Genomic DNA, 18,146 nt, shown 5'->3' with positions numbered 1-18,146 from the left:
ATGAGTTTTTTGTAACAGTCGCACTGATACATTTCAAATGATATCAAACACATATAATACTGTATCGTGTGGATTGACATTGTAAGAGAGAGATTTCGTGTGTATTTTCAGTAATCTCAGCATGAGAGAGGGAAGGAATTGGGGGAGAGGGACTTGTGTCTCCAGTGGTGTGCGAGGGACAGTTCAGATGTTAATTTCCTTTATTTTCTCAGAGAGTCCTCATTTAGACATTTCAGCATTTACTAGTTCTTTCAGCCTTACAGTTTCATTGTTTGATTAACATTAATGACACAGAATATTAGGTCTGGATTGAGACCTGCACTACTTTCATTACCTCAACCGTATACGTTTACTAAAGACATATCTGACTGTGTTTACCTGAATACTCGCCAGATCGTGCATTTACATATTTTTGACCATTCAAACCCAAACAATAATTGTGAAAGCAAGCTGTCTGAAATGTGTGTTAGTGTGTGTGTGTGTGTGTGTGTGTGTGTGTGTGTGTGTGTGTGTGTGTGTGTGTGCATGTGCGTGTTCGCGCGCTTCAGGTCAGAGTCAGGCAGCGCAAGCACGTCCCGCGCCGCACTTTTTCTTTTCTTCTTTAATTAAAAAAATGTATTACAAAAATAGTATAGCATAATTTTTTCAATGTTACAATTTTTCTGTACATTTTTAATTTCATCACTTTTCTGAACATACAAAAAACACTTTTCTGAACAAACAAAATCAATATTTATTAAAATGTTTTGATAAAATTACAAATCTATAAAAATTAAATGATTTAAAGGGATAGTTCACCCAAAATGTTTAATTGTGTCATCATTTACTCACCCTCAACCTGTATAAATTTCTTTCTTTTGCTAAACACAAAGAAAGATATTTTGTAGAATGCTGTTAACCAGACAGTTGATGGGTCCCATTGACTTCCGTAGTAGAAAAAAAAATACTAAGGAAGTCAATGGGACCCATCAACTGTCTGGTTAACAGCATTCTACAAAATATCTTTCTTTGTGTTTAGCAAAAGAAAGAAATTTATACAGGTTGAGGGTGAGTAAATGATGACACAATTTAAATTTTTGGGTGAACTATCCCTTTAAAAACAGAAGGATTTCAAACCTGAATATTGTTTTTCTCCAATAATGTTTTTTTTCCATAACTATTATTCTTTTAAAACTTGACCTGGACTTCCTGGGCTTGAGTCTTCTACCCTGTAGAAGAAGAAATTCATTATTAATGTAAAAGTTTAAAAGTAAGACAGATGGGTTGATGACATACACATAAAGTTTTAAATCAATATTAGTATTTTTTATATGCTTTGTTGGTGGTTTGTGGAGTAGCATCCCCCGGGGCTGATATTTTTTTTTTATAGCTTTAAAAAAGATGTAAAATGTAAATTTATTTTCGTTAACACAAACTGTAACATCTGTAAAAATAACAACCTATTTTTAAAAGATAAAATGTAAATATTATTATGGAGTTGCAACTCGACTCTTATTAGACAGAATTGGTTTCTGTCATTTGCCATTACTTTAATATTTAATGACTGTCTACATGAATATTATAAAATTGTACATGAATATCCCACATTTCTGCCACAATACCATGTTTGCAGTTACTGATACAACAGTGAAATTTATGTTTGTGAGTTCTGAATGGAAAAGTATTCTAACTGGCTGGTGTTGTCACACAATGTTCCTCCTGTTTTTCATGTCAGTGTTGTTGAATCACCTTGTGTTGACGCTGTAAAACTGCCTGATTTGAAAATGATGCTTGGCAGGCCTAAAGGGATAGTTCACTTTAAAATGAAAATGCTATTATCATATACTCAACCTCAAGTTGTTTCAAATCTGTATGAATTTCTTTCTTCTGCTGAACACAAAAGAGGATATTTTGAAGAATGTCGGTAACCAAACAGTTAACTGGAGCCAGTGACTTCCATAGTATTTTTTTTTCCTACTATGGAAGTCACTGGCTCCAGTTAACTGTTTGGTTACCGATGTTCTTCAAAATATCCTCTTTTGTGGTCAGCAGAAGAAAGAAATTCATACAGGGTTGAAACAACTTGAGAATAAATTTTAAAGTGAACTATCCCTTTAATAGACAAGTTGCTAGCCACCCCTGACTTTCAATCACCATTTCAAGGTATTCAAGGTAACAATTAAAAGTCTCACCTGGAATTAGTTGTTCTGCCAGTCATACTCAATGAAGTCCCTGTTGAACACCTTCCCAGTTTGTCTGCTAATCTGGACCTTTGAATTGCACTCGCTGTGCTCTGGGTTAATTCTGACAAAGAATCTGAAAATAAAAACATTAGGCTATTCAGTACCCTATCCAAGAAAAAATACCTCTTTTTTTCTATTGGATCAGTAACTACTAGAGATTTTTGGAATGTAAGTGCAAGATGCTTTATATGTGAAGTAACCCTTAATATTGGCATCTATTGTGTATGTCGAGTGCTTGGATCTTACCGAGCATGATGAGTCTGGGAGTGTTTGGCAGGAATTCTGAGCCTCAGCGTTTGCTTGGGTGGAAGTTTCTTGTAACACAAAATAAAACGAAAAAACACTTTTAGAAATCACAAGTTCAATATTCATAAGAGAAAGTGTGTGGCAATACTGTAAAAAATCACAATTTCAAATATTTTTTTATTCAAAGCTAACATAGCTACTATTTAATAAAATAAAAGACGTTATAAATGTAATTTCGCCAGATAAGACAAATATTAATACAATATATGCTCCCAAAAGTCGGGAATGGCACTCTATTAACAATCTAACGTTATAGTTTCTGCAGCTTGAAAGCAATTAAGTTCAGAAAAATCATGAAATTATTAAGAATATGTTAAGTAACGTAGCTTAACAGATAACGTTACCTCTAGCTGGCTGCGTTTTCTCGGCCCGCTTAACTTCAATGTCTGATGATTCCTCAGGCGGCAACGGCAAGCAAGAGAAAAGAAACGAGAAATTATTAAACGGCTACCGCGCCAATAAATACAAAAAAATTCACCATTTTAAATGAATGTCATTTCCCAATGCTAACGTTAGTCTTTAATCAAATTAAAGACGTTAAAAATGTAATGTTGCCGGATAAGACAAATCTTAATACAGTAGCCTACAGCCCATGCATGCTCCCACAAGTTTGAATAGCATTTTACCAATCTCGTTTCTGGGGGTTTCCATTCAGAAAAATCATGATTAATCACTATGAAAAATATGTTAAGTTAGGCCTAACGTACATACCTCAGCTGCGTTTGCTTTCAGCTCGAGACCGTCGAGAGTCGGCAGGCTTGGCTCACTGCCTCACGCGCATGTGGTGACAGGAAAAAAAGCGATCACACATTATGTGACGTATCTGCACCAAAAGAGATCACATACACAATTTAATTTTTATTTAACAATACTATCCTTCTATAAATTAATGACGTTATCAAATGTTGCCAGACTAGAAAATATATCGAAATCATGCAGAAATATTTGTGGAAATAAAATTATAAAATGCACACACAGCATGAGACGAGTTTACTAGAAAGTGTGCCGCTCATTACTCTTTTCTCTCTCAGTGCACTCTTAAAGTTGAACAAATAGTTGACTTTACAAGAGTCATTATGCATTATGTTACCTTTCTGAAGTAAAAATTCGGATGAAAGTGGGGAAGCTTTCTCGTAGCTTTCCTTGGCTGAAAAAAAAATCTTCTAGAAAATGCTGTATTGTGAATCACAGGAGAAAAAAAAATACTGTAGAATTTACCCGCCATTGAAAAAAGACCATGATGCTTTGCAGATCTACAGCAACATGCTGTATACAGGTTCTACAGTAAGTATTTGCTCATTTTACAGTAATAATGCTGTGAAAACTACAGAAATTGGTTACAGTGTTATTAATAAACTTTGCACGCTCAGACAGCAACAGGTCAGCGCATGCCCGTCAGTCAACAATTTCAAAAGAAGTTAACGTTAGAAGACGAAGACTACTGGTAAGTAAATAAGTAAAAAAATATTTTTTAGTAAAAGACGACGCGGATCATGTGTCGTGACGTGCTACAGGCCGGTTTACTACACCAGTAGAATACAATTCTGAAATTATGGTTTCTAGTTTTGGTGTGCCACCCCAAGATTTTAAGTGGCCCCATCTGGCCACCCCTATGAAAAATGTCTGGAGGCGCCACTGCCATCACTCTTGCCAACACCATCATAGCTTACAAAGAATCCAAAGTTCACCAACACACCAGACCCGTTGGTTATTGGAGGATCTTCTATTTCTGGTCTGTTAAACGCAATAGCCATTTTGCAATGAGCGTTCAGCGTGTACTGAGTAAGCGAGCACCTGACTGAGCAGTCTAAAAAATATTAGTTTTTTGTTTTTTTCTCTTAGTCAGGGGCATTGCCTGTTACGTCGTTTTCGGCTTCCTTGTTGAACGCATATTATATTTTACATACTTTTTTATTTTCCAAATCTAATTAATTAGACCAAGAACCGTTCGGTACATAATGCGTACCGCGTACCGAACCGAAAGCCTCGTACCGAACGGTTCAACACGAATACGCGTATCGTTACACCCCTAGTAATTACTTGAAAACCTTTTACTTATATTAAGCAATTGCTTATTGCTGTGGTTTACTTTTAAGATGTTGGTCATATTTCCCACCCCAAGCGATCGTGTTAAAGATAGATAGCACACAACTGAACCAGCCTTTTTTGTTTTTGTTATAGGCCTACCAAACAAGATTCATGCATTTTGTCAGTTTTATTGCCATATGTGACTATTGTGCATCTAACATAATAATATGGTTAATGTTGCATCCTAATTATATAAAAAAATAAAAATGTTTGCAAATCTATGGAAGTGAACACCACAAAATAAAAAATAATTTTGGTATATATATATATATATATATATATATATATATATATATATATATATATATATATATATATATATATATATATATATATATATATATATACTCACTGAATATGCTCATATATTATATATATATGGGCATATTCAGTGCCCATATATATATATATATATATAGGGCCGTTTCTAGCCTTTCTGGCACCCTAGGCAAGATTCATATCTTGCACCCCCCCCCCAAGATTTTTTTTTTAGTAAATATGACTTCATTATTTCATGGCCATATGTAGCCAGGTTTATTATCAATGAGATCACAAATGTTAGGGGGGTTTGGGGTCATGCTCCCCTGAGAAAATGTTGATTTCTATGATCTATTATGTGTATTTTAAGATGTTCTGAAGGCCAAAAAATTAGATAACAATAGCTTGAAAACCATGTCACTCGGCGCCGCTGCAGATTGAAGAACACAGTGACACAAAGACTAAAAGACGGTACGAAGCCGTAGCCGAAGCTTCGCTTTTTGTTCGCTTTTTGCAATGTTTTAAAGGTTAATCACATATTTTTTTAGGGGGGGCTGAGGGGAGGCATAAGTTCATTAAAAAAGGGCCTAGTGACGCCTATGGTTATGACAGTATTACTTGATTAATTTACACTAAACAGCTATCTCTGATGTAATGTTTTTTTTTATTCAAATGAACTGCTATAATGTTCTGCACCTAAAATGAGCATGGCGTGTGGTCCGTCCAGTACTAATATTAAGTGTAATGTTTTGCTCAGCGTTATGATAGAGCGACCAGCTTAGTAGAGAACAAGTAACCAATAAGTAGGCTAACATACCTGTATATTTCTCTTTCTCTTTTATATTTCCTCTTTTTGCTTTTTACTATACTGAGCCCCTGATGGCTTTGACCTCTTCATGATGATGAAACTAAAGCACGAATGACGACGTTCCCTGCCGCCCTCTACATGATCTCATTTCATTACAGCAGAGCCACTATCACCATGGCGATTTCACTCTAATAATCGCAACTAAACATAATGCCTCGAAATAGCAAAATTACGAAATATTAATAATAAAATATATATGAAATAACTAAAACATCTTGTTGGCGCCCTAGGCGACTGCCTAGTTTGCCTATGCCTAGAAACGGCACTGCATTTAGATAAACAAGTGTAAAACACTCATTTTATGAGGTATTAATATCAAATTTGAAATTGGGTTTGGTAAGGCTTCAGACTGTGATCCCATTGTGTTTTCCAGCTAATAGCTACCAGCTATAGTTATCTGCAGGCATCTTACAAAAAAAAAGTAGGCAGAATATTTTTTTTACATTTTTCAGTGAGTTCAAAATTATATTACTCAATACCAGTAAGACTTACAGTGATTTTGACAGTTTAGGAACAAACCTCAGAGTGTCACCTTTTAAAATAGACCAAATCCATGCGTTTAATTCAATATTTATTAATTCTTTATATCGATACCCTTGGCAGGTCTCCACTTCCTCCGGTGGCTGACCTCACAGGGTGAAACATGTAGCTGTCACTGGCATCCCCTCCTTTGCACCCCTCATCCTGTGTAAGAGAAATGTATTACTCGGCTTTTGCCCTCACACATAAACTCACAAACATCTAGAGCCAAGCTTGCCAGGTTTATTCACCAGCTCACCGCAGTTGACAAAGCAAATATACTCCTTGCCAGAGCAGCCCATTAGAGGTAACAAATGGTTCCTGGCTTCCCCGTAGAGCCCCACTTCTCACTGTCCACATCGCCTCAGCATATTTTCTTTGTATTGTGACAACTCAGCACCCAATAAAACACGAATGCAATTCTGTTGCCTGCAGCTCAGGCGGCTCCTTATAGAGTTAATGGTGCACAGTAAGTGCAAAACTAAACTAAACAAACTAAAACAAATTGGACAAGTTTTGTATACTATGACCAATTCATTATACAAGGGGTTTTCAAACTTTTTGATGCCAAAATATGATGATCCCCTAGTAAGAGACTGAAAATATACTTTAACGAAGTAAACGTAATTCATTACTACCCACCTCTACATAAGTTTCTCTGACTTCAGGCCCTGAAGAACTCGCTGCTGAGATGTTGCTGAGACGCCGATCCCTTATCATCTCCATCTCAATCACAGCGTCCATTTCCGCATCTTCTTCAGGCCCTGAAGAACTCCCTGCTGAGACGCTGCTGAGATGCCAATCCCTTATCATCTCCATCTCAATCACAGCGTCCATTTCCGCATCATCTTCAGGCCCTGAAGAACTCTCTGCTGAGACGCTGCTGAGATGCCAATCCCTTATCATCTCCATCTCAATCACAGCGTCCATTTCCGCATCTTCTTCAGGCCCTGAAGAACTCCCTGCTGAGACGCTGCTGAGATGCCAATCCCTTATCATCTCCATCTCAATCACAGCGTCCATTTCCGCATCTTCTTCAGGCCCTGAAGAACTCCCTGCTGAGACGTTGCTGAGACGCCGATCCCTTATCATCTCCATCTCAATCACAGCGTCCATTTCCGCATCTTCTTTAGGCCCTGAAGAACTCCCTGCTGAGACGTTGCTGAGACGCCGATCCCTTATCATCTCCATCTCAATCACAGCGTCCATTTCCGCATCTTTAGCCTCCTTATTGCTGTCCTCCAGGTGTTTCATCAATACGGCCACCACCACATTAACCAACACTAACTGAGCCATCAGCACAAAGGTGACAAAGTAGATGGGGGAGATCACAGGCAGATAAGTGAAGCATTCCTCAGATGAAGGGCAATCTCGCAGAGTGTCCTGTACATATGCAACATGTTAATGACAAACCTGCACCTGAAGGTGAAACCCATTGAAAAACCTCTACTGCACTGTAGTACCTTCATTATGCCACTCCAGTTATCCCCCGTCGACACTCTGAATAATGTTAAAAAGGCCATCCCAAAGTTCTCAAATGTGGCGTGTCGACTAAGTCCTTCACATGGATAGCGGTCAGAGCATTCTAGATAAAAATATTGTTAGACATAGTATAACAAGAGTCAAACATTTTTAAACATCTCACAAAAAGCATCATCACTGAATGTGTTGCTAAAAATGAAGGTAACCTGACAGGGTCCTCTGTATTATCATTAAAGAAGCAAATGAGCTGCAGACACGCCCCCAGAGATGTCTGACACAATAATTAGCATTGATTTTAATGTTGAAGGCTAATGAAAGTAATTAGAGTGCTTGCCCTTTAAGAGAAAGAATAATCCTGTCATTTGTGTTCCAGAGGCCTCTCGCAGGGATATAAGTAGCATAGAAATTTCTCTTTGAGCCTAGAGGCTATCTCACAAAAATGCTACCATTGCAGAAGCAAACTCTAAAGATCAGCGCTAATTTAGCTTCTTCCATTATGACAGTACTGTAGTTTAAGGAGAGCTAATTTAGAGCCCTAAAACTGAGAGAAACATTCCCATGGGGGCCAAATTGAAGTATTTCTGACCTAAAAATAAGAGTGTCAGAGCTTAGTTTGAACAGTGGGCAGGGTTGCATCACTGACCTAGTTTTCCAAAAAGCTCCACGCCAAGTGCCGCATAAATAAAGTAGAAGAGAATAAACAGCAAGCCCAGATCTCCCACCTAAAGAGAGGAAGTGCATTATCACAGTATGTTATTAAACAATCAATCATGGGGAGTAGAATTGTGTTAGAGATACTTTATCTCCAACTTATCTCTGTCCTCCCTTATGTTTTACATCTACACAAGAAGCCAAACAAATGCAATTGTGCAGTACCTATACATCTTTCTAAAACAAAATCACATACACACAACACGACAACAGCATACTTTATATAGTAAAAATATTCTGTCTCTGATATAAACTATATATATATAATGATAAGACAATATAATGATAAACATATTTACATAAATAAATCAATAGAATATAAATGTATAATAAAATACATATTTTAAAATCAAAAAATATTTTGATTAATTAATAGATTAATAAATGATGAATTAACAATGAAGGAATATAAACCCCCCCACAAAATTAGGTACCTGTGGTAAAGCTTGCTTTATTGTGTCCAACAGGGCTCTCATGCCTGTAGCCATCTTCAGAAGCTTCAATACTGTTGGGCAAAAGCGCAGAAAAACACATCCATTTATAACAGACCATACAAATAGATTTTGTATGGTTTGTGAAAAAAATACGAAGCTAAAAGACTGCAGTACCTCTAGCTATCCTTAGCACCCTCATGATGCGGATGATGGTGGGGTTGATTGGCAGCGCTGAATTCATCTTGATCTCCTCCAGTGTGATGCCCATGATGGAGAGCAGGACTATGGCTAGATCCAGCTGGTTCCATCTGCCAACACATTAAAACATCATACAGTTAAAATACGACATCCAGCAACGAGTGTCATTTATCTAATCGGCGTCTGAACATTAAGCAAGCTGAGCAAACAAACCGTACAGATTCATAAGCATATTGTAAATACAACAACATACGGATGATTGCACCTGTACAAGTGCTAATGTGGGATTAATGACAAACAACAGGGATCATAACCCCTTTTAATTTAGCATGTTTCTTTTAACTGAAACAAATGATTCATCACAATACCTACACATGACATCAGACACCACATATTAAAACATGACTTAATCACACTGTCACGCTTAATTACAAAGGTGTTTTACAATGTGTTTAGAGAGGTTAGTGAAGTTGTCTTGTAATAATACTGTATACATAATTACATTTAGGGTTGAAATACTTGATTAGGTGTTGTTATTGCAGTTATATTCAGAATATTGGCTCAAAAAAAAAACTGCAGATATGGATACGGTAATTTTAGGGTGCTTTCACACTAGCACTTTTGGTGCGATTGACATCAGAGTTCAATTCATTTGCAATGATGTGAACACTGTTCTCAAAACTGGGATGTACGCCCACAAACCGTCCAAGTCCGCATAAAAAGGGTCATTGGGGATACGGTTCATGTAAACTCCGGTACAATTCACTGCTCATATGAACGCAACTGTACTAAAATCATAGAAGTGAACCGCTATTGATGATGTGCGATTCATTTGATAACACTGTGTTCGTCTGTGTTCTTCTCACTCACTTTCCTGACAAGCGTGACTGACTCACTGAAAGCAGAGAATGTATATCTAATTTCTGCTAGACTCCTGTGCTCTTTGGCATTCTCTTTGGCACATACATTCACGGCAGATAGATGCAAGAGCTGTTATGTGCTGATGCTTTGAAAACAAAGCCAAAAGTTCAAAAGGCAAAATATAAAAGAGGGGTGAGTACTGTTATGCAGTTTGCTGCCTTCTCTTGCGTCGTCGCTACTATGCAACAGGAGGGGTAAACAGCTACAGATTTGCTGATGCAATTGTAACGCGGTTCAGGCCCAAATAACATGAGAACACTGTAGCGGGGGCAGGGTGAGCAATCGAATTCAAGTTCAGAACAGGTAATCGAACCAAGTCTGAAAGCACCCTTAGGGCGTTCACACTTGAAGCCTTTTTTAGAAGTTTTAAATTATAATCCTATGCAGTAAACCGTGTTTTCAAAAAAGTTGCCAATGCCAATGTCTTTTTCTGCAGCTTAGAGCGTCATTTCAAGTTGACAAAAGTTCAACTTTTCTGATACAAACGCCCTACGTCAAGCACCTTTTTGACAGCTGACAAATGGCATACGAGTAGCAAGACCTGACTCGTTTCCATAACAACAAGAAAAATGGAGAAGGTGCCGGTAGAAACATATTTTGTTTAGCCTAAAATATGCCACAAACCGCACATCATCCAACTGGAGCTTGTCAGTTTTCAGTATAATGTCATGTACCTACACATATCGTTGTGAACCGACATTCTCCTCCCTGTTAACTTCCAAAGCCAACGCAAGAGCCAATTTCTCTTTCTCAACATTTTGTATATCTGCACCACACAGAACTCTTGTTGCAGCTGTTGTGAGAGCAACAAAAGACGTCCTCGGCTGCTTTCTGGAACCAAACACTGGCAGGTCTTTTATTTTACTACGAAAATATTTTTTTTAAACTATATCTTCATTGTTATCTTTATAATTATCATTCTTGTGTATGATTTAGCAAATGGAGGGAACAAATTAGTAAAACTTGTGCACTATTTACAAAATTGAGGGAATGAAATAGTAAATTGTGCGCACGATTTAGCCTACTAGTTTTTTAATAGTATATATATATATATATAGATTTATTTTACAATCTTTTTATAAACTTCTTGATGTGACAAAGTCGTAGTTGCATGGACTGTCAACGGAGGGGCAGAAATCTCTCTGGTTTCATTAAAATACATTCGAACATGAATGAAAGTCTTAGGAGTTTGGAATGACATTAGGGTGAGTAAATGATGACATTCGTCAATTTTGGTTGAACTTAACTCTTAAAGTACACATATTTTGATGGACATATTTTCTGTCTGATCTGAGTAACAGTCAGTCATGCATTGACCTCATGTCTTTGTTGGCTTGATTCAATAATCAGTGCACTCCATCTCTGAATAAAAATAAACATATGTTTTGCGCTACATAAAGCTGATGGAGTCTTTAATTAAAGAAATAATTCACCCAAAAATAAAAGTTCTGCCATCATTGCTCACCTTCAAGTTGGTCCAAACTTGAATTTGATGACTTTGAACTTGAACTTGAGTATGAATTTGTTTCTTCTACAAAATATTATATTTTAAAGAATGTCGGTAACCAAACAGTTGATGGACCCCATTTACTTCCATCGTATTTTTTCCCTTACTATGGAAGTCAGTGGGGTTCATCAACTGTTTAATAATAATAATAATGTGTTCGATTTATATAGCGCTTTTCAAGGCACTCAAAGCGCTTTACATTGAAGGGGGGAATCTCCTCAACCACCACCAATGTGCAGCATCCACCTGGATGATGCGACGGCAGCCATATTGCGCCAGAACGCTCACCACACACCAGCTGATTGGTGAGAGGAGACAGAGTGATGAAGCCAATCAGGAGAGGGGGATGATTAGGAGGCCATGAAGGACAGAGGCCAATGGGCAAATTTGGCCAGGTTCAACTATACCCCCAACTATATGGGGGTATAGTTCCCTATATTCTTCGTATAGTTCCCTATATTCTTCAAAATATATTTTGTGTTCAGCAGAAGACAGAAATTCATACATGTTTGGAACACCTTTTTTTTTTTTTTTTATTTCCTTTTTTAGGTGAAATATCCCTTTAACTTTTTTGGGTTAAGCACTTGCAAATTACTGCATGACTAGTTATCTAAGTAAACAAGTTTATCCACTGCACAAAGAGAGTCTATGGTGAGGGGACACGATTCCTCATAGACCTCCTTAAATGTACTTTAGTATCAGGATTAGAATAAGATGGCTTAGTAAAAAAATAAAATGGTAATGAGAATATAATGTGCAGTATAGCCAGTATAATACTGTAATACCATAAAGTGCACCCTATAAGCACTCGTGAATACTGATTTTACATCTAGAAACTTATTCTTCTATCCATACATGCCTCCATTTTTAAAATTATTTACAGGGTATTTACATTAGAGCCATAAAGGCAACAATACCTGTCCTTGAAGAATCTCTGAAAACCGAATGCCACAAGTTTGAGCAAAGCCTCAATAACAAAGACAACGGTAAAGGCATAGTTGCAGTATTTCAATGCCTCTTCAAGGTACTGTGAGAGATAGGAGCAAAGATTTCATCAGTTTTAATGTAGTATAATAAAGTAGCATATTGACACTTAAAACACATTTAATAATGCACAAATATAATTTTTTTTATAAATTGCAGGTGTTATTTATTTTAAAGATGAGCACAAACACTTTCCAAGCAAAATATTTGACAAAAATAAGTTTGCCACTTTAGGTCCCAAATGATTAAATGCAACTTTATGCAAAGGTTAAGATATGCAACATTAGATTAAAAAAAATAATCGAGATGTGATCCCAGACTCACCAGGGGCTGATTGAAATGCTCAACAGACATAGTGATCATGTTGATGCCGATGATGCAGGTGATGAAGACATCCAGGTAGTGGTTGGTACATAGTTTGTGGATGTAGAGCCGGGCTGGAGAGTAATCTGTATAGTACGGTCTCTCCTGAGCCTCTGTTGATACAGTCACACAGACAGACAGCACAGAACAGTTATTGCAGGGTAAATACAGATAAACCAAATCAATGATGCAAAAGGCACTGGGTGTGAGGGGACGACTGCTGCAGAGAGGACCAGAACTTTATCTTGCCATCACTGTGCTCTCCGTTTACAGTCCTCTCATGCAGCACTTGTGCCTTCATGGATTTCAAGCATGCTGCTTTGGTGAACATGCGGTTGTAAATATGGCAGTGTGTGGGAGAACATATGAAAGGACTAGCACCGGTGACTGGGTCATATTGAGTGTTTACCAAGGAGAGCTCAGAGGTGACTGTTTATCGATTAGTAGTACTGTGTGTGATATATTGGACATGACAGCAACCGTAAAATTGATTTGAGTTTGAATCCATCTTTCTGAGTCTGCCATAAAAGCATGTTTAAAGGTAAATACCATATGCCAAGAGAGAAGCCTTTTGAGCTACTGAATATCTGAGTTAAACATGCAGGTAGAGCATAACATTAACATGAAACATCTCTCCCTAGCAGATACCACACTCATGGCCACCTTAAAAGTCTTTTATAGTTGCACACAGAAACAGCTTGTCTTTGAATATGATGGGATAATGGCAAGCCAAGATGGAATCTGTGAATGTCTTCCACATTTTCAGCTCTGAATTTGAGGAAAATCTGATGAATTCTGCAGAATATAAAATGAGTTAAGCTGAACATACTGTTCTTTTAATGATAGTTAAATGCTTTATTAGCAAATTATCCAAAATATTTCGTAAATGAGCGCAAAAGTGGTATATTTTCATTTTGAGGCAATCCACTGAGCTTTTTGTGGGAGCAGATTCCATGTGAGGCTGGATAATGGACAGATCTACAGATGTTATTTGGATATGTTGTATATAGGGATGTTTCTTCAACTTATTTGTGTCCCAAATGTGAGCATCTTAACAAATAATACTGAGTATATAATTAACATTTAGGTATATCTCACATTTAGGTATATGAGCATAATATATTCCAATTAAATTATTCATTTAATTGTATTTAGGATGCATTCAATGCTAGCCATTTAATTAGCCTAAACAAAGTTAAATGAATATGCCATTTTAATTAAAATGTTATTTACATTACAGTTTAAAACTGAATACATAACTTGAGATATGGTAAGGATTTTCAATACTTGATTAAAAAAAGCATAATATGACAAATGTGTTCTCCAAGATGTGTTCTTTTGTTCCACATGGCCAAAGTTGAAGAAACACCATGTATTCAAATATTTGCCACCTTTTCTTTCCTACCCTGCCCACTCTGTGTTGTGAGGACTGTTTTATGAGATGTCCTTTAATCTATCCCAGATGAATGCATTGAGGGGCTCTTTGAATAGATCCAGGGAAATAAAACTCAACTGCTATGAACTCAGCTATGAGTACTATAAGTCAAACTCACATACACGATTAATCCCCTGACTGCAGAAAAGGCTAGAGAAGCCAAGTGTGACAAAAATAGATAAAAATGTCAGCTTTTATGCTAAAGATCATTTATCAGGAAGCTTTATCCTGGCGGGTATGGTGCTTAAACAAAGAAAGCACTTCTTCACATTTATCTGTTTAGTCACGTAAAATCATGGCCTGCATTCTCAGAGTCCTTAATGCTTGCAGAAGTGAACCAGACAGCCCTAATAGTGCCTTCAGTGTGCCAAACTGATTAAGACAGACAGCCAGACCATAGCCAACTAACCATTTCTGATCTCTCGACTGTTTACATATGTCTGAGTTCAGTGCACACACACCCCCACCCCATGTCGATTTGTCAATCTGTCTGATATACACTACTGTTTAAAGGTTTGGGGTCAGTAGTAGAAGAAATACTTTTATTCATCAAGGATGCACTAAACTGAATAAAAGTGACAGTTCAAAGGAATTTGTAACATTATAAAAGTTTTACTTTCTATTCATCAAATAATCCTCAAATTTTCTTTCATGGTTTCCACAAAAATATTTTTCAACATTGATAACAATCAGTAATGTTTCTTTATAATGATTTCTGAAGGAACATGTGACAATGAAGAAGGAATACATTATATTTTCCAACAGAAAGTGTAATAGTATTTCCCAGTATTACCATTTCTAATCAAATAAATGTAGCCTTGGTGAGCATAAAAGACTTCTTTTCAAAAACATCTTACCAACCCCAAACAGTTTTAAACAGTGACACAGGGGGCCATTCAAACAGGATGCACTCTTGGTCTAAGTTCACATAGAGACTGACATCTTTGGCCATTGTGTTACATATTGTGCTATGATTCCATTGTATTAAAAGCAATTTTTCAAGTTTCAAATGTGCAATCTTTGAAAACTGCTTTTGCATGCACAAATGTGCAAATGGCTTCTTGCTCACTTTGTTCTGCCTGTTCTCAGTAAGTTTGGTTTATTGAGGTGTGATGACTCTACACACTCAAGATTGGTATTACAATCTTGAATTGCTCTGATGGTACACTGTAAAATTTTGTGTTGGTTTTTGTTGGTTTAACTTAAAGCTACACTGTGTGATATTTCCCCCCATCTAGCGGTGAAAAGGTATATGACCATCCAGTGAATATTAGTTTCTGTTCCTCTCAATTCCGATTTCGTTTTAACTCCTACGGTGGCCAATTTAGTCCAAGATTAACATGGCTTCCAGTTTGACCTCGTTCATGACTGCCATCGAGTGTTAAAATGTGGAAAAAGCGAAGCTTGAATTTACGGGTATGTCCCTCTTTGGCTAATGTACTTTCAAGATGGAGGGGCAACATGGTGACCAGCATTCGAACCCCTCACCCGTATGTATTTTCAATGGCATATTATAAACTTAAGAAAATACTTTATTATTTGAAAGAAGTAAATATACTTTAATGAGCACATATTTTTGAAAGAACTAAGTGTTTTTAGCTAAGAATAAACTAAAAAAGTTACACAGTGTAGCTTTAAAAAAGTAAGTAACCTGGTTGCCTTTAAATGTTGAGTTTATTCAAATAAAAAAATTGAGTTGATAAAATGAAGGAAATGTGTTTAATAAATAGAAACTCAAAACATTAATGTATCTGAACCACATAAAAAATGTGATAAATCATGAAAATAGCACTATTTGGCATGTTTCACTGCGTCATCAGAAATGAAACACACAATTACCCAATATGCTTACAACACCTCTTAATAATATTTTAATAAAGGTTGTCGAATCTCAAAAAATGTTCACTGTATTAACTCAAAATTTTAATTTCAATGAACTCAAAATTTTAAGGCAACCAGGTAACTTTTTCTAAATAATTTGTTTACAGTGTAGGAAAATGAACACGTTAAATAAACAGTCCTAATTAGTTCTGGTTTGGTCTTCTATTTAAACTAAAATGGTCTTCTATTATCTGACCACACTATATTATCATAGCAGGATACGATCTTGACGCTGACCCCATATGCACTGCGCAAACTTCCTCTGTTGGCTTGTCATGCAGGAGCATGCTGCAGTCCATCACAATCCAAGGCTGACTTTAGATTGGTGCCAAAATGTGCACGTTTTTTTAATTTAATTTAATTTATTTACTCAGCCTTATGACTGCTTCTGCCTTTAAAAAAATTCTCTAGCTTTATCTCTCAGGCTCTGGAAGCAGGCAGTGCTCAGAAAAATAGACTACCGACCAGACCCGCAATTCTCCTTACTCCTGCGCTTTTTCTCCAGCAGTTTCTGCCTCTTCTCCTCACGCAGACGTGCCTCCTCTTCCTTCTGGTCCTGACGACACTTGTGGAAGTTCTCCACCAAAACTCCCACAAACATGTTCAGCACAAAAAAGCTGACGAGCAGCATGAAAGAGAGGAAGTAGAGGAGCATCCAGGGGTTGTGATTTCGTTGAGGCTGCAGGAGTGAAGGGCGGGAAGATGGAGGACACATCCATCATATGACAAATTAGAAAAGTCATGTGAATTTAAAAATACTGAAACAGCACCAGCTAAAATGAGCAAAGCAGATCCAAACCTGCTGGTCCACCCCGACAGCATCCAACCCATCATACATTATATCGACCCATCCATCCTTACAGGAGAGGATGAACAGTGACATGAGAGCCTGTGGAAGAGAGACAGTAATCAGAAAAATCTTTATTTGTTCATAGTGACAGTCTCAGGATAATTTCAAACAAATTACGTTTATATAATATTAAATAAACGTTTTCTGACTGGAGGTCCTATAAAAACAAAAAGGTAAAACTTTTATAAAGTTTTAAATATGGATCTTTTTCTTACACAAATGCATCAATTTGAATCAGAAGGCTCTATTAACCCATCAGAGCCGTGTTGAGCACGTTATTTGACGGACAGCTGCATTTTTTTTTTGTGCATTTTTCAGCTACAACTACTGCTTGGATTAACGTTAGCCTGGACTTTTTTAAATATAACTCCGATTGTATTTGTCTGAAAGAAGAATGTCATATACACCTACGATAACTTGAGGGTGAGTAAATCATAGGCTTGGTTACATTTTTGCATGAACTAACCCTTTCAACATTTAGCAGCAATAGATAAAGGCTTAAAGCAGGTTGGAACTGTTTTTCTTCGCGGAAGCTTGCGTAAGAGCTAATAAAATATTTAATCTCAAGAAAATATTTTTTATTTGAGACTAGTAGCCATGTAATAAGCGGGATAATGTACACCCAGCCGGTTGTTATCGCAGAATAAACCCCTTCAGAGTGATGCAAGATCCTGATCACTCTGTCTGGGTTTATTCTGCGAAAACAACCGGCTGGGTGTACATTATCCCTTACATATATAGCACGTTCTGACCCCTAAACGCGTTTTGTAACAAAATCCAGTATTGTCCACAATCAAGGCATGACAAGTTCACGTTCTACAGCAGAAACCGACAAGCACCCTTGTTTTTTGTGAACACAACTTGTTAAGTCTGTCAATCAGTGAATCAGCGTGCAGTATTCCACTCAGTTACAGGCTGTGCTTGCTGAAAGAAGTTTCGTCTGAGTTTCTTCAAAGATGACTAAAAGTGATCGAGGATGGATAATTTTGACGAACTCAACGAAGATATCTTCTTTGGGGCGTAAAAGGAACATAAAAGCTGAAACTTTTTTCATGGAACCTTGCTAAAGCAGCTTGTTATATATATATATATATATATATATATATATATATATATATA

General features: G+C 37.0%; 1 protein-coding gene and 1 long non-coding RNA gene across 2 annotated transcripts in view; both read right to left on the bottom strand.

The window, feature by feature from the left end:
- Positions 1–1,048: 1,048 nt before the first annotated feature.
- Positions 1,049–4,866, bottom strand: LOC137084130 (uncharacterized). Its single transcript, XR_010906704.1, has 5 exons — positions 3,240–4,866; positions 2,873–2,914; positions 2,469–2,536; positions 2,172–2,295; positions 1,049–1,208 (listed from the first exon to the last, which is right to left on the bottom strand). It is a non-coding gene; the product is annotated as an uncharacterized lncRNA (long non-coding RNA).
- Positions 4,867–4,953: 87 nt separating this feature from the next.
- Positions 4,954–18,146, bottom strand: part of LOC137084455 (voltage-dependent T-type calcium channel subunit alpha-1H-like) — a 35,201-nt gene continuing 22,008 nt past the window's right edge. The window contains exons 18-27 of the mRNA XM_067450726.1: positions 16,977–17,066; positions 16,664–16,856; positions 12,823–12,974; positions 12,432–12,541; positions 9,063–9,196; positions 8,889–8,959; positions 8,387–8,465; positions 7,725–7,846; positions 6,904–7,644; positions 4,954–6,426 (exon numbers count right to left, since the gene is read on the bottom strand). Coding sequence (XP_067306827.1) covers positions 6,325–6,426; positions 6,904–7,644; positions 7,725–7,846; positions 8,387–8,465; positions 8,889–8,959; positions 9,063–9,196; positions 12,432–12,541; positions 12,823–12,974; positions 16,664–16,856; positions 16,977–17,066 — 1,794 coding nt within the window. The 3' untranslated portion in view covers positions 4,954–6,324. The remainder of the gene's footprint in view (positions 6,427–6,903; positions 7,645–7,724; positions 7,847–8,386; positions 8,466–8,888; positions 8,960–9,062; positions 9,197–12,431; positions 12,542–12,822; positions 12,975–16,663; positions 16,857–16,976; positions 17,067–18,146) is intronic.

This window comes from Pseudorasbora parva, chromosome 8, assembly GCF_024679245.1.
Source record: "Pseudorasbora parva isolate DD20220531a chromosome 8, ASM2467924v1, whole genome shotgun sequence".
NCBI lineage: Eukaryota > Metazoa > Chordata > Actinopteri > Cypriniformes > Gobionidae > Pseudorasbora > Pseudorasbora parva.
The sequence above is the reverse complement of the archived record's forward strand: the minus strand, read 5'-3'. Positions and strand labels throughout refer to the sequence as shown.